Source organism: Somniosus microcephalus, chromosome 14, assembly GCF_052327205.1.
Source record: "Somniosus microcephalus isolate GS21.2 chromosome 14, FLI_Smic_1.0, whole genome shotgun sequence".
Taxonomy (NCBI): Eukaryota; Metazoa; Chordata; class Chondrichthyes; order Squaliformes; family Somniosidae; genus Somniosus; species Somniosus microcephalus.
Genome location: NC_141000.1, coordinates 121,969,465 through 121,981,810, shown reverse-complemented (window position 1 = coordinate 121,981,810; position 12,346 = coordinate 121,969,465). Strand labels below are relative to the sequence as shown.

The 12,346-nt window shown below is 42.3% G+C and overlaps 1 protein-coding gene across 1 annotated transcript in view; it reads right to left on the bottom strand.

The window, feature by feature from the left end:
* Window positions 1-10,780: 10,780 nt before the first annotated feature.
* Window positions 10,781-12,346, bottom strand: part of tmprss15 (transmembrane serine protease 15) — a 59,738-nt gene continuing 58,172 nt past the window's right edge. The window contains exon 21 of the mRNA XM_086007259.1: window positions 10,781-11,906. Coding sequence (XP_085863385.1) covers window positions 11,736-11,906 — 171 coding nt within the window. The 3' untranslated portion in view covers window positions 10,781-11,735. The remainder of the gene's footprint in view (window positions 11,907-12,346) is intronic.

Sequence of the window (12,346 nt, the reverse complement as noted above, 5' to 3'; positions counted from 1 at the left end):
CTCCCCGGCCATCAGGAACATCCTTCCTGCATCTAGTCTGTCTAGTCCTGTTAGAATTTTATAAGTTTCAATGAGCTCCCCTCTCATTTTTCTAAACTCCAGCGAGTATAAGCCCAATCGACCCAATCTCTCCTCATATGTCATTCCTGCCATCCCAGGTATCAGCCTGGTGAATCTTCGCTGCACTCCCTCCATGGCAAGAACATCCTTCCTCAGATAAGTCAACCAAAACTGCACACAATACTCAAGATGTGGTCTCACCAAGGCCCTGTACAACTACAGCAAGACATCCTTGTTCCTGTACTTGAACCCTCTCGCTACGAAGGCCAACATACCATTTGCCTTCTTAACCGCCTGCTGCACCTGCATGCTTACTGTTAGATCAGGTAATTAATTTCAGTGGACCACACTGATTTGAGGTCAAAACACTAAAATTAAAGTTTGTGAGTCCGGTGGTAAGTTTTAAATAGTCGATTTATTGCATCACTTGATTTACACTGACTTCCTTTATCCGACTAACATCATATTCAAAATGGCTGGTTTTTATACAGCAGCAGATGTACACGCCCCCGTTATTACCATTGGCTCAGCAGCATGCATGCAGAGCTATGGTTGGTTCAACTACATCACACTGATTGGATCTCTGGTACATCAGTCATTCCTTTGTTCTCTAGTTAAACAGAATCATCACTTTCAGTTTTAAGCTAAGATCAGCACTTTCACAGTTTAAGCTAAATCAGCATTTTCATTGTTCTCAGTTTCTAAGTCAGCCGATGTGACGTTACCAGCTGTGATTGGATCTGATACATCACACCATCCTTTGGCATGTGGTCAGCTTAAGCATAATCTGATTTCTTTAAATCATTAGATTTTAATCATATTAAAATCTATGTTATTAAAATACATATATATATATTCCCTAACACTCCCCCCTTTGATTCTTTCAAAAATTGAATCATAAAAATAAAGAGTCAGATTAAAAATATAATCAATCATTGCTGTGTTTTGCCACTGTCCGGATCAGTGGCTCTGCACAAATTTACATCAACCAGGATTTTACTTGGCCACAGTAAAAGCCTGGTTTTAATAAGTTAATTGATTTCATGATCTTAAATTAATTAGTGCATCTTAAAAAGTGGGAGGAGCTCCCCTCAGCTTATGGCTTTGGCTTTGAAAAATACATTCAGGTAAAAATTAAAAAGTAAAAAGGTACAAAACAATCTAGCAACTAAATATAACGTGCCCCTTTAAGATGTAAAAATGGTCTGCGGCGACCTGCAAGGCGTCTTGCCCGCGGGGCAGCAGCCGCCTGGTGGCAAGCACATTTAATCAACAGAAACACACAATTTGATCCCCATCCTATTGTACAAGGCCATCCTTCTTAATCTTTCTGAGGAGTGTTTTGTCAAGATTCTTCAAGGCATTTTATGGCTTCGTGGCTCCTTGTTATCTAGCAGGTGCTATCCTCCCTGTTTCCTTGCATTTTACCATTCCCTTATCATTTCTATTTGTCTTTTGATGCTTGATATGCGACCTTGCTGGCATTTATGCTATCTTTTTCCGCTTGCCTGTTGTCAGTCCCTGGTCTAAGAATTAATACCCATCTTTGAATCTAACAGCTATTTCTTACAATTCCCTTCTTTGAGAAGGAAATATCCTTATTGACTTCTCACAATCAGCTCTTGACTAATCTAGCTAGCTCTTATTGCTCTCTCAACTTGGGCGTTAGTAGGGAGTCTTGAAGATTTCTCCCTTCCTTACAGTCCATTCCTTTGAGGGGGAGGAGCAACCTCTGACCCCTTACTCAAATTCAATTCACTGTTCCGGTGTTCCAATTCTGCCCCGCCTGGGGCTCCTCTGTTTCTTCTATCTTTCCTGATGTTACCCCGCCTGGGGTCTCCTCTACATTACTTCGGATCTTCTCTTTCGGTGTGCTCAATTAATTTGTTAATGCTTGTCAGTCATGGGCATGAGTACCCAATTGGCTTATGTATCAAAGTCTTCTACACACGTTACATATATCAAATACACTATCATTACAAGTTGGATAGCTACCAGAGCATGTGAAATAATACAAACCTAAGGGTGTGCTGATGTTTTAAGCCCAATATCCCACCAATGTGAGTTGTTCCCTATGCTGTCAATTTCAATATCTATTCTCGAGTTGTCTTGCTCCAAAACATAAAAATGCTTTAGGGAGGAGTTCAGTCGCATCATGAGCTCACTGAAACCCACAAACAACAGGGGAATGTCGTATCCGAGTATTCGAATTGTGCCACATAATTGTGTAGCTCATACTTAAAAACGTGTTGGTTGATGGGACAGGTCCTGTTAGACCCGTAAAGCATGGTAATTGCAGAGTAGTGACACAGGAGGCACCACTAAAATCACCTCATACTGGATTCGTACTGGTTTTCCCACGCTCTGTTACTTACAAAACACAATTATCACAGTCACAGTTAAATTCAGTCTTACAATCATTTCAAGCGACATTACAGTTTAACATCTAATCAACAAATCATGGATTTAAAAGATTCTCCAGATCTCTTTTACTCGTATCCATCTTGTGGATAATTCTTACTAAACATGATTTCTCCTTAGCCCTCAATTGTCCCAATCCAGATTCCATGTAACTCTCCACTTCAACTTCAATTTCAATCCCTCTAAAAGGTACCAGTGTGTTTAACTCTATTCTGATTGTTTCATCAATTAGATAGTTTCTCGATGGAGTATGTGTCAATGCTTTAAAAGTTGTCTTGCTCTCCTGAGCCACATTAACCATTTCATGTTTTGCTGTTGTCAAGTAACTGAGCATGTCTGAGACCCGTTCTTCAGTGCAGATTCACCATACATTCCTGGATGGTAATTACTTCATACGTAACAAATCACATTTACACACTCATACCGGTATCTCAATATCATGCCACCCATGCCATCCGATACAAGCCTTTCTCGGGCTTTCAGGTATCTTATCGAAAGATTGTAGTCGTCTAATGGCTGAATACTTCTTCAAGGTCTTACTTGCTGCTATTTAAGCTTTGACCTGAGCTCTTGGCCCTCTGCCTGTAATCTGGCCACTTCAGCCTGCTTGATTTCAAGCTGATTTTTGGCAGTAACTAGCTCTACATTAATCTCTTCCATTTCTTTCTCCTGAAGTGCTGTTTCCTGTAGTTGTGCTTTCACTAATGCGGTTTTCTCAGCTATTAGGCTCTCTAAAAGCATAATTTTTTTTTCACGGTCTCTATTGTTGCCTGACTTTTCTCAATGTTTTCCGAAAACTGCTTTAACCTGTCAACTTTTTCAAGTAAAGCATCTTCCTTCTCAGCTAGAAGGGAGGCAAGAGAATTTTCATTCTGCTTTGACTTCATTAATTTATTCTCCAAGTCTGAAACCAGTTCTCCCTTGGTCTGGCAATCTACCTGGAGATTTAGTAAGCGATCGTTCAAATAATTTTTTTCTTGTTTCAGATCATCGAGTTCAGACTGATTTTTTTTTTCAGTTTTGTTTCTGCTCTTTTAAACTGCCTGAGAGCATTTTGCAAGTTCTCATTCAGTAGTGTAATTCTCCTGTTTCAATCTTACACTCTCAATCACTATCCTTTAATTACATGTGGGATATGTGCATTCCGTCCTTCACTACCCCAATATTCTGTATTTGGTACACCTCTCGTCCTTGGGCTTGGGGTGCCATTACGGTATTACCAATACCAACCCTAGGAGCCCATTCAGTAGTGTAATTATCCTGTTTCATTTGTCTTTTGTAATACATCTTTAATGCGAGACCCTAGGTTTCTAACCTTTTGATCCAGTGTCGCCAAATCAATAGTATTAACAACTGAGGTACCCATATTAAAGGCAGTTGTTGCGTCATTTATCACAGACCTTTTACATCTCCATATCTGTTTGTGTTTTTTACGGTGCCCACCTCCATTCCATGTCACGCCTTGTTTTAACACTTGAGTTAGGAGGTGTTGGTATAATTATTGAGTTTTCTTCGAACACCACGTAGGTAAAGCTGTATCGGTTAAATCTAGCACTACCAGTACAAGTTCATGTTGCACATTATCAAACAATTAGTTTACAAGATAACTTCCATTTATCAAATCATAATTTTCCTTCTATCACTGTGGGGAAATATTAACTTAAAATTAAGAAACTTAAATTTAATAATGTCCCATATCTTTAAATTTCATACTAAAGTTGTTGCTTGGTGAACTTAAACAGCTGTCAGTGGAAAGGGTTAACTCCTTTGCAGGTTTTTAAGAAGGTGGAGCAAAACATTATCAGACGTAATTGCGTCACTTCACGTAAATTAAAAAAAACTTTCCTGATCAAAAAAGACAGTTGTGTTTTCACACTTTAACTAAACACGAACAGAACAGATAAAACAAAACAAAATAGCACATTCTTGCAGAAAACAGTAAATTATGTCATATTTCTTATTGTCCTTTCTTCAAATGTCTTTCCAAAATACTGTAAAAACATAACTGGAGAAAAATTAGTTTTTCACATTTAAACAAATCAAATCAAACTGCTTTAGAAGATTTCACCATAGCAACCGGGACTCCAAGGTTAAATCTTAGACTGAAACTTAATGTAACATTGTACAGTTTGCACTGCAAGTACAAAAATCTATCGCAATCTTTTGTTAAGCAAACTTTTTGTTGCTCTTCTCAGTTTTTACACACCAGCTTAACTTAAATTATTTCAAAGGTTTTTTTTTTTCAATTCTTGGGGCACAATCTTATTCGCACATTCTTAAAACTTCCAAAATCCAAGACAAGACAAAAGATTTAAACGCTTTTAACACAGAGAAGTGGGTGGAGCTAAACCACACATAACAGAATCTTTCTTTTAAAGATCATCTAATCAGACAAAAGAAATACTGTAACTTCTTAAACATTCATAGTCATTTTTCAAGGTTCCTTTCACTCAGCAAATCTTGTGTTTTATTTGTCTCAGCACAGATGTTAATAACTTCCATGTCAGTAAAACTTTAAGTTTCTCTTTTTTTCCTCTTTTTCCATCGGCATCTCAGCATTTCTTGGCTTTCCAAATCCCTGTTTTTTTTCTTCCTTTGCTGAGTTTTCAGATTGGTTAGCCTGCAAATTAGATCTTTTTCCTTCTTTATCTCTGCTGTGTTCAGCCCCGAGTGTTCCAACCAGTTAGTTTTAAATCGCCCGTCGTACTCTAACACTTCCTCCGTCCCTTTCTGTTGACAGGCTATGATCTTTCCCCAATCCGTTTTTGTAGGGCTAATCACTTGTAACCACTGTTGGATCGCATCCCATCCGGCATCTAATTCTTGCTCATCATTTCCCAGGCCAGTCTTTACTTTGCTGTGTAACTTATTTCCCTCTCTCCCGGGTATCATTACAATCAGAATTTGGACTCCGTCCCACGGGTGGAGTTGGTACTTCGCCCTTTCTTCCCCATCTTCTTTCTTCTCATACTCCTTTTCTACTCTTTTCCTTTTCTGTCTCAATGGGGCCAAATGGGGCCCTGTTTTCTCTTCTTCACTTTCACTGACATTACTAGAGGATCCCGATTCAGTCTCTTGACCTGCTTCTTGTCTTTGTCTCCCACGACCTTCCTCCTTTATTTCATTTAGATCTGGGTAACCCTTCCAGGTCCCGACACATTTTTCCTTTTCTTGGACTACTGGTACTATCGGTTGTTTATCCAATTGTTTTTTACAGTCCTGAACTTCACCTTTAAGTTTTTTAACTTCCACTTCTGACTTTTCAAGCTCATTTGTTTTCTTTTTCAATTGTTCATAAATCGCATCTTTCTGCTCTTTTGCATTGGTCAAGTCGTGATCGTGTTGGGAGTTTGTCTTAATCTCATTTCGCCGTCGGATCTGGCCCATAAGTGCCAAGGACCATCTGATCCGTCTTTTATCTTTCATACGGGTCGTTTTTCCCCAGACCCTTTTTATGTCATCCAAAGACCATTGTCCGGAGGAGGTACTGTACTTTTGTTCGATTTCGAACCAGGTTTTAGGTAAGTCAAACTGTAATTGTATATAGTCTTTCAACTCCCACAGAATTTCATCTTCTGAAATCTCAGGTGGGGCACGCCCCCCTTTAATAGTTGTAGGTTTATCGAGTGATGCCATAATATTGATTACTTGGGGGTCTCGAGTCGTAGGCTTAATTAAATAACACCGCCGAAGTTAGAACTCTATATTGGACCTCGAGCCATCTTACCACCCGGAGGGTTCGCTACCCGGGAGGTTTGCGGAGTTGCATGGAGGGGAGATGACTAGACAACCAACCGAGGACTTTTATAACGAGGAGTCCTTACCTCCAATATAGGTCTGGTGTCTTAGATTCAGTCTCTTCCTTCAGCAACCCTGCTCGCAGCGCCAAATTGTTAGATCGGGTAATTAATTTCAGTGGACCACACTGATTTGAGGTCAACACACTAAAATTAAAGTTTGCGAGTCCGGTGGTAAGTTTTAAATAGTCGATTTATTGCATCACTTGATTTACACTGTTTGACTTCCTTTATCCGACTAACATCATATTCAAAATGGCTGGTTTTTATACAGCAGCAGATGTACACGCCCCCTCTATTACCATTGGTTCAGCAGCATGCATGCAGAGCTATGGTTGGTTCAACTACATCACACTGATTGGATCTCTGGTACATCAGTCATTCCTTTGTTCTCTAGTTAAGCAGAATCATCACTTTCAGTTTTAAGCTAAGATCAGCACTTCCACAGTTTAAGCTAAATCAGCATTTTCATTGTTCTCAGTTTCTAAGTCAGCCGATGTGACGTTACCAGCTGTGATTGGATCTGATACATCACACCATCCTTTGGCATGTGGTCAGCTTAAGCATAATCTGATTTCTTTAAATCATTAGATTTTAATCATATTAAAATCTATGTTATTAAAATATATATATATATATATTCCCTAACACTTATCTTCAGATTAACCAGCTAGTTTGGTTAATTAGTGGGACCTGGAGAGTAGGCTTGTCACTAGCCCTGAGGATTCTTTCTACTCCGCTACAGATAACCCTAAGCCAATGCCCTAATTGGTAGGGTGACCCTACTTCCACCTCCGTAACACCGCGCGTCTCCGCCCCCTGCCCCTGCCTTTGTTGCCTCGAGACTCGACTTGCACTGCTGTCCTAACTGGCTTCCCACCTTGCACCCTCTATAAACTTGAGCTCATCCAACACTCTTCTGCCCGTATCCTAACTCACACCAAGTCCCATTCATCCATCACCCCCTGTGCTCGCTGACCTACATTGGCTCCCGGTCCGGCAACACCTCGATTAAAAAAATTCTCATCCTTCTTTTCAAATCCCACCATAGCCTTGCCCCTGCTTATCACTGTAACCTTCTCCAGCTCTACAACCCTCCGAGATCTCTGCGCTCCTCCAATTCCGGCCTCTTGCGCATCCCTGATTTCATCACTCCACCATTGGCGGCTGTGCCTTCAGCTGCCCAGGCCCTAAGTTCTGGAATTCCCCCCTAAACCTCCGCCTCTCTCTTCCTTTAAGATGTTCCTTAAAACCTACCTCTGACCTGTCTTAATATCTCCTTACATGGCTCAGTGTTAAATTTGGTTTGATAACGCTTCTATAAAGGGCCTTGGGACATTTTACAATGTTAAAGGCGCTATATAAATGCAAGTTGTTGTTGAGTGAACAAGCAGTGACAAGTTTACCAGTGCTTTGTCCTGGTAGACTACACATTTTTAGTTGGTTTAGCTCCAGCTGTATCTCTGTGGACACTTGGGGCTACCGAAGCCTTGGCTTAGGCTAACCTGAACCAAGATGAGCAGAGCATGCCAGGCTGATTTCCCACCACCACCCACCCTCTAATCCAGTGATACCGAGACCAATCGTAGCTCCCCTATCATTGTTCCACACCCCCCCAACCTGAGATCTGTTAACTCAACACAAACCAGGAATCAAAACTGGCACCTTCTCTTCTATACAGACCACTGCCTCTGTTCATCACCTCCAACCAGGAAGTGTGAGATCATCCGCTTTGATCTAAGGAAGACAAATCAGACTGGCCTGTATTTTCCGATACCTACGGGTGTGTACACACACCGGTAGGGACATCGGAAATGCCGGTTTCAGGCATGTGAATTGCATGTGCTAAAAACCGGCATTTCCGATCTGCCAAGAATGCTCTTGACAGATCGGACACCTGCCCTGGAGAAGGGCCTCTGCGGGGGGAGAGTTCCGCTTTCTGGAGACCCTCCGCCCACAGAAAACCCTTAGAAATCTTACGCCTGGTAAAAGCAGCGTAAGGCCTGCCTTTACCAGCATAAGAGTTGAAAAAAGGTTTAAAAACAAAAATTTTTCCACTCATTTGTAATTTAAAAATACTTTTAAAAAAGGTAAGTTTATTTTTAGCCCTGTAAAAAAGTTTAATTATTTTTTTCAAAAAATTTAATTTTCGTTTAAAATATTTAACTGAATGTAATTTCAACTCATTTTAAAAATGTGATGGTTTAAAAAAAAATGTATTTAATGTTTTACTGTGTTTTTGGGGTGACCTCCATTTATATATTTGACAGGTCTGTCAAAAGTATGAAGTATGAAGGGAGATTCCCTTCTCCTATTGGCCAGCCTGGCCCACGTGATCCCAGGGACGAACTGCGAACCGCCTGCGCCCCTGGGATACGTGGGCCCTCTGCGCATTCCGACTGTGGAGAGGCCCAGGAGCGGAAGTGTACGGACCTCGGGAGCCCTCGGGTAAGTTCGTAGATTTTTTTCCGATAGGAGGTATCCGCACGCAGGAAGCCTCCGATCGGAAATTATGGGCCACAATCTTTTAAATGGTGAGAAACTAGGGACTGTGGAGGAGCAGAGAGATTCGGATGTCCATGTACATCAATCACGAAAAGCTAATGGAGAGGTACCAAAAGCAATCGAAAAGGCTAATGGAATGTTGGCCTTTATCTCAAGGGAGCTGATATACAAGGGGCGGAAGCGATGCCTCAGGTGTGCAGAACCTTGGTCAGGCCCCATCTGGAGTAACTGCATTCTACTGGAGTACTAGTTTGGATACTAAGGGAACCAAGGGAATATGGGGGTAGGGCGGAATGGTGGAGTTGAGGTAGAAGATCAGCCATGATCTTATCAAATGGCGGAGCAGGCTCGAGGGGCCGAATGGCCGACTCCTGCTCTTATTTCTTATGTTCTTATATTCAGTTCTGGCCACTGCATCTCAGGAAGGGTATATTGGCCTTGGAGGGGGTGCAGCGCAGATTCACCAGAATGTTACCGGGGCTTAGAGAGTTAAATTACGAGGACAGGTTGCATAGACTAGGCTTGTATTCCCTTGAGTATAGAAGACTGAGGGGTGATCTAATTGAGGTCTTTAAAATGATAAAAAGGAGTCAATCGGGTCGATACTAATTCCTCTGGTGGGGGAATCCAGAATAAGGGGACATCATTTTAAGATGCGAGCCAGGCCATTCTGGAATGAATTCAGGAAGCACTTCTTCACACACAGTGCAGTGGAAATCTGGAACTGTCTCCCCAAAAAGATGTGGATGCTGGGGGCCAATTGAAACTTTCAAAACTGAGATCAATACATTTTTGTTGGGTAAAGGTATGTCTCAGGATACGGGGTAGGACATTTAGGACTGAGGTGAGGAGAAATTTCTTCTCAGAGGGTGGTGAACCTGTGGAATTCGCTACCACAGAAGGCTGTGGAGGCCAAGTCATTGAATATATTTAAGGAGATAGATAGATTTCTAGACACAAAAGGCATCAAGGGGTATGGGGAGAGAGCGGGAATATGGTATTGAGAGAGAGGATCAGCCATGATCATATTGAATGGCAGAGCAGGCTCGAAGGGCCGAATGGCCTAATCCTGCTCCTATTTTTCTATGTTCTATGTTTTCTATGAAGGGATGTGGAGCAAAGGTGGGTAAGTGGAGCTGAGGTGCAGATCAGCCATGATCTGATTGAATGGCGGAGCAGCCTCGAGGGGCTGAATGGCCGACTCCTGTTCCTATGTTCAGGATTGCCCATCAGCCCTCAAGTTCTCCCTTGTATCCCATTCAGGAGTACTAAGAGTTCAAATAACAACAGTTTGCAGTTATATATAGCGTTTTTAATATAGAACATGATCCAAAACGTTTCACAGAGATGTAATAAAAAATCGATACAGAATCAAAGGAGTATGGTGACCAAAAGCCTGGACAAAATGTTTTTTTAAGGAGGAGGATGATGGAGGGGTTTAGGGATGGAATTGCAGAGCACGGAGCTTCAGTGGCTGAAGACACGGCGGTCAATGGTGGAGTGGAGGAAGGGAAGAATGAAGAGTCCGGAATCAGATGAGTGGAGATTTTGGGGGTGAGGAAAGGTTATAGAGATCGGGAGGGATGCGGCCATGAAGGGATTTAAATACGAGGAGGAGAATTTTAAACTTGAGGCTTTGGCGGACTGGGAACCGGTGTAGATCAGTAATGGGCGAGTGGGACTTGGTGCAAGATAGGTTACGGGCAGCAGAGTTTTGGATAAGCTGAACTTTACGGAGGGTGAAGGGCGGGAAGCCGGCCAGGGGAGCGTTGGAACAGTTGAGCCTGGATGAGGTTTCAGTGGCAGATAGAGTGAGGTTGGGGCAGAGATGAGCAATGTTACAGAGGAAATAAAAACAGAAAATGCTGGCAACACTCAGCAGGTCAGGCAGCATCTGTGGAGAGAGAAACAGAGTTAACGTTTCAGGTCGATGAGCTTTCGTCAGAACTGGTCGAAGGGTCATTGACCTGAGACGTTGACTCTGTTTCTCTCTCCACAGATGCTGCCTGACCCGCTGAGTAGTTCCAGCATCTTCTGTCTTTATTTCAGATTTCCAGCATCCGCAGTATTTTGCTTTTCTATTAATGTTACAGAGGATGTGTGGTCAGAAGCTTAGGGTGAACTAAGATGTTGAGGTTACGAATAGTCTGGTTCAGCCTGAGACAGTGGCCGAGGAGGTGAATGGAGTCAAGGGTACAGAATTGATGGCGGAAGTTGAAGACGATGGCTTTGGTCTTCCCAATGATTGGTTGGAGGTCTAGATGTCGGACAAGCAGTCTAATAGTACAAAGACGGTGGAGGGTCGAGAGAGGCGGTGGACAGGTGGAGCTGGGTATTGTCATGTGGATGGTGAACCCCCTGTCTGTGAATGCCGTGACTAAGGGGCAGCATGTAGATGAGGAAGAGGATGGGTGGCCAAGGGTCGATCCTTGCGAGATTCCAGAAGTAACAGTGCGAGGACTGGAAGGAGAGCCATTGCCAGAGGTGCTGTGGCTATGATCAGAGTAAGAGTGGAGCTGAACGAGGGCAGTCCCACTGAGCTGGACAGTGGAGGAGAGGGCTTTGGAAGAGAGCAGTAGTCACATCTTAAATGGACTGTACAGATGTTTCCCTTTGTAAAATTTCCATTAAGCAGCAATTTGTATGAACACATTCTTTAATGTTCCATTAAACTATAAAATTCAGTAATTTAATATCAATCAATTTCAAGGTAGTTTCCATTAAGCAGGTCTTTAGAAATAACTGCTGCGTGGCCAACACTGAGAGGTTTGATTTCCACCAGTAATGAACTGTTTATCACATTCATGTAAAATTTCTTTGTGCGCTATTTTACCCCGTTTAAAATTAAAAGCGCATACATAGGGAATTTCATGTGACCACATTCACCAGAACATTACCAGAGAAAATTAAACCCCTCAATGTTAAAGCGAACTCTGAACTCGGCCACTACGGTCAAAGAGTGAAAGGAGAAAGGAGAAACTCCTGTATCCAATCCACGAATTCCGTAACACGTGCGTAAACCCCCGCACTGTGAGGCAGCCCACATCCGTGTCCAAATGAGGTCACTCCGGCCAGAAACCACTGACTGTCTTGTCTACAGATGAGAGGGCCTCCAGAATCTCCCTAAATACAAACAGAAGTTAAAATTTATATATTGCCTTGTTATATCTGTCAAAGATCTTGAAGTGCTTCACATACAATAAATTATTTTCGAGGTTAGTGACAACTGTTATGTTGGCAAACTTGGCAGCCATTTTGCAGACAGCAAGAACAGCAATGGTCAATCTGTTTTTGGTGGTGTTTTGGTAGAAGGAGGAACGTTGGCCAGAATAGTGGGAGAACTTCCTACTCTTTGACTATAGGGAGGGGATCTTTAATGTCCACGGTCAGACAGGACTCGGTTTGACATCTTATTCAAGGGGCAGGACCTCTGGCAGTGCAACACTCCCTCGGTACTCCACTGAAGTGCCAGTCTAGATTACCTGCTGAAGTCCTTGAACCCATGACCTTCTGACTCAGAGCCAAGATTGTTGTCAACTGAGCCACAACATTAGAAAGTGAGA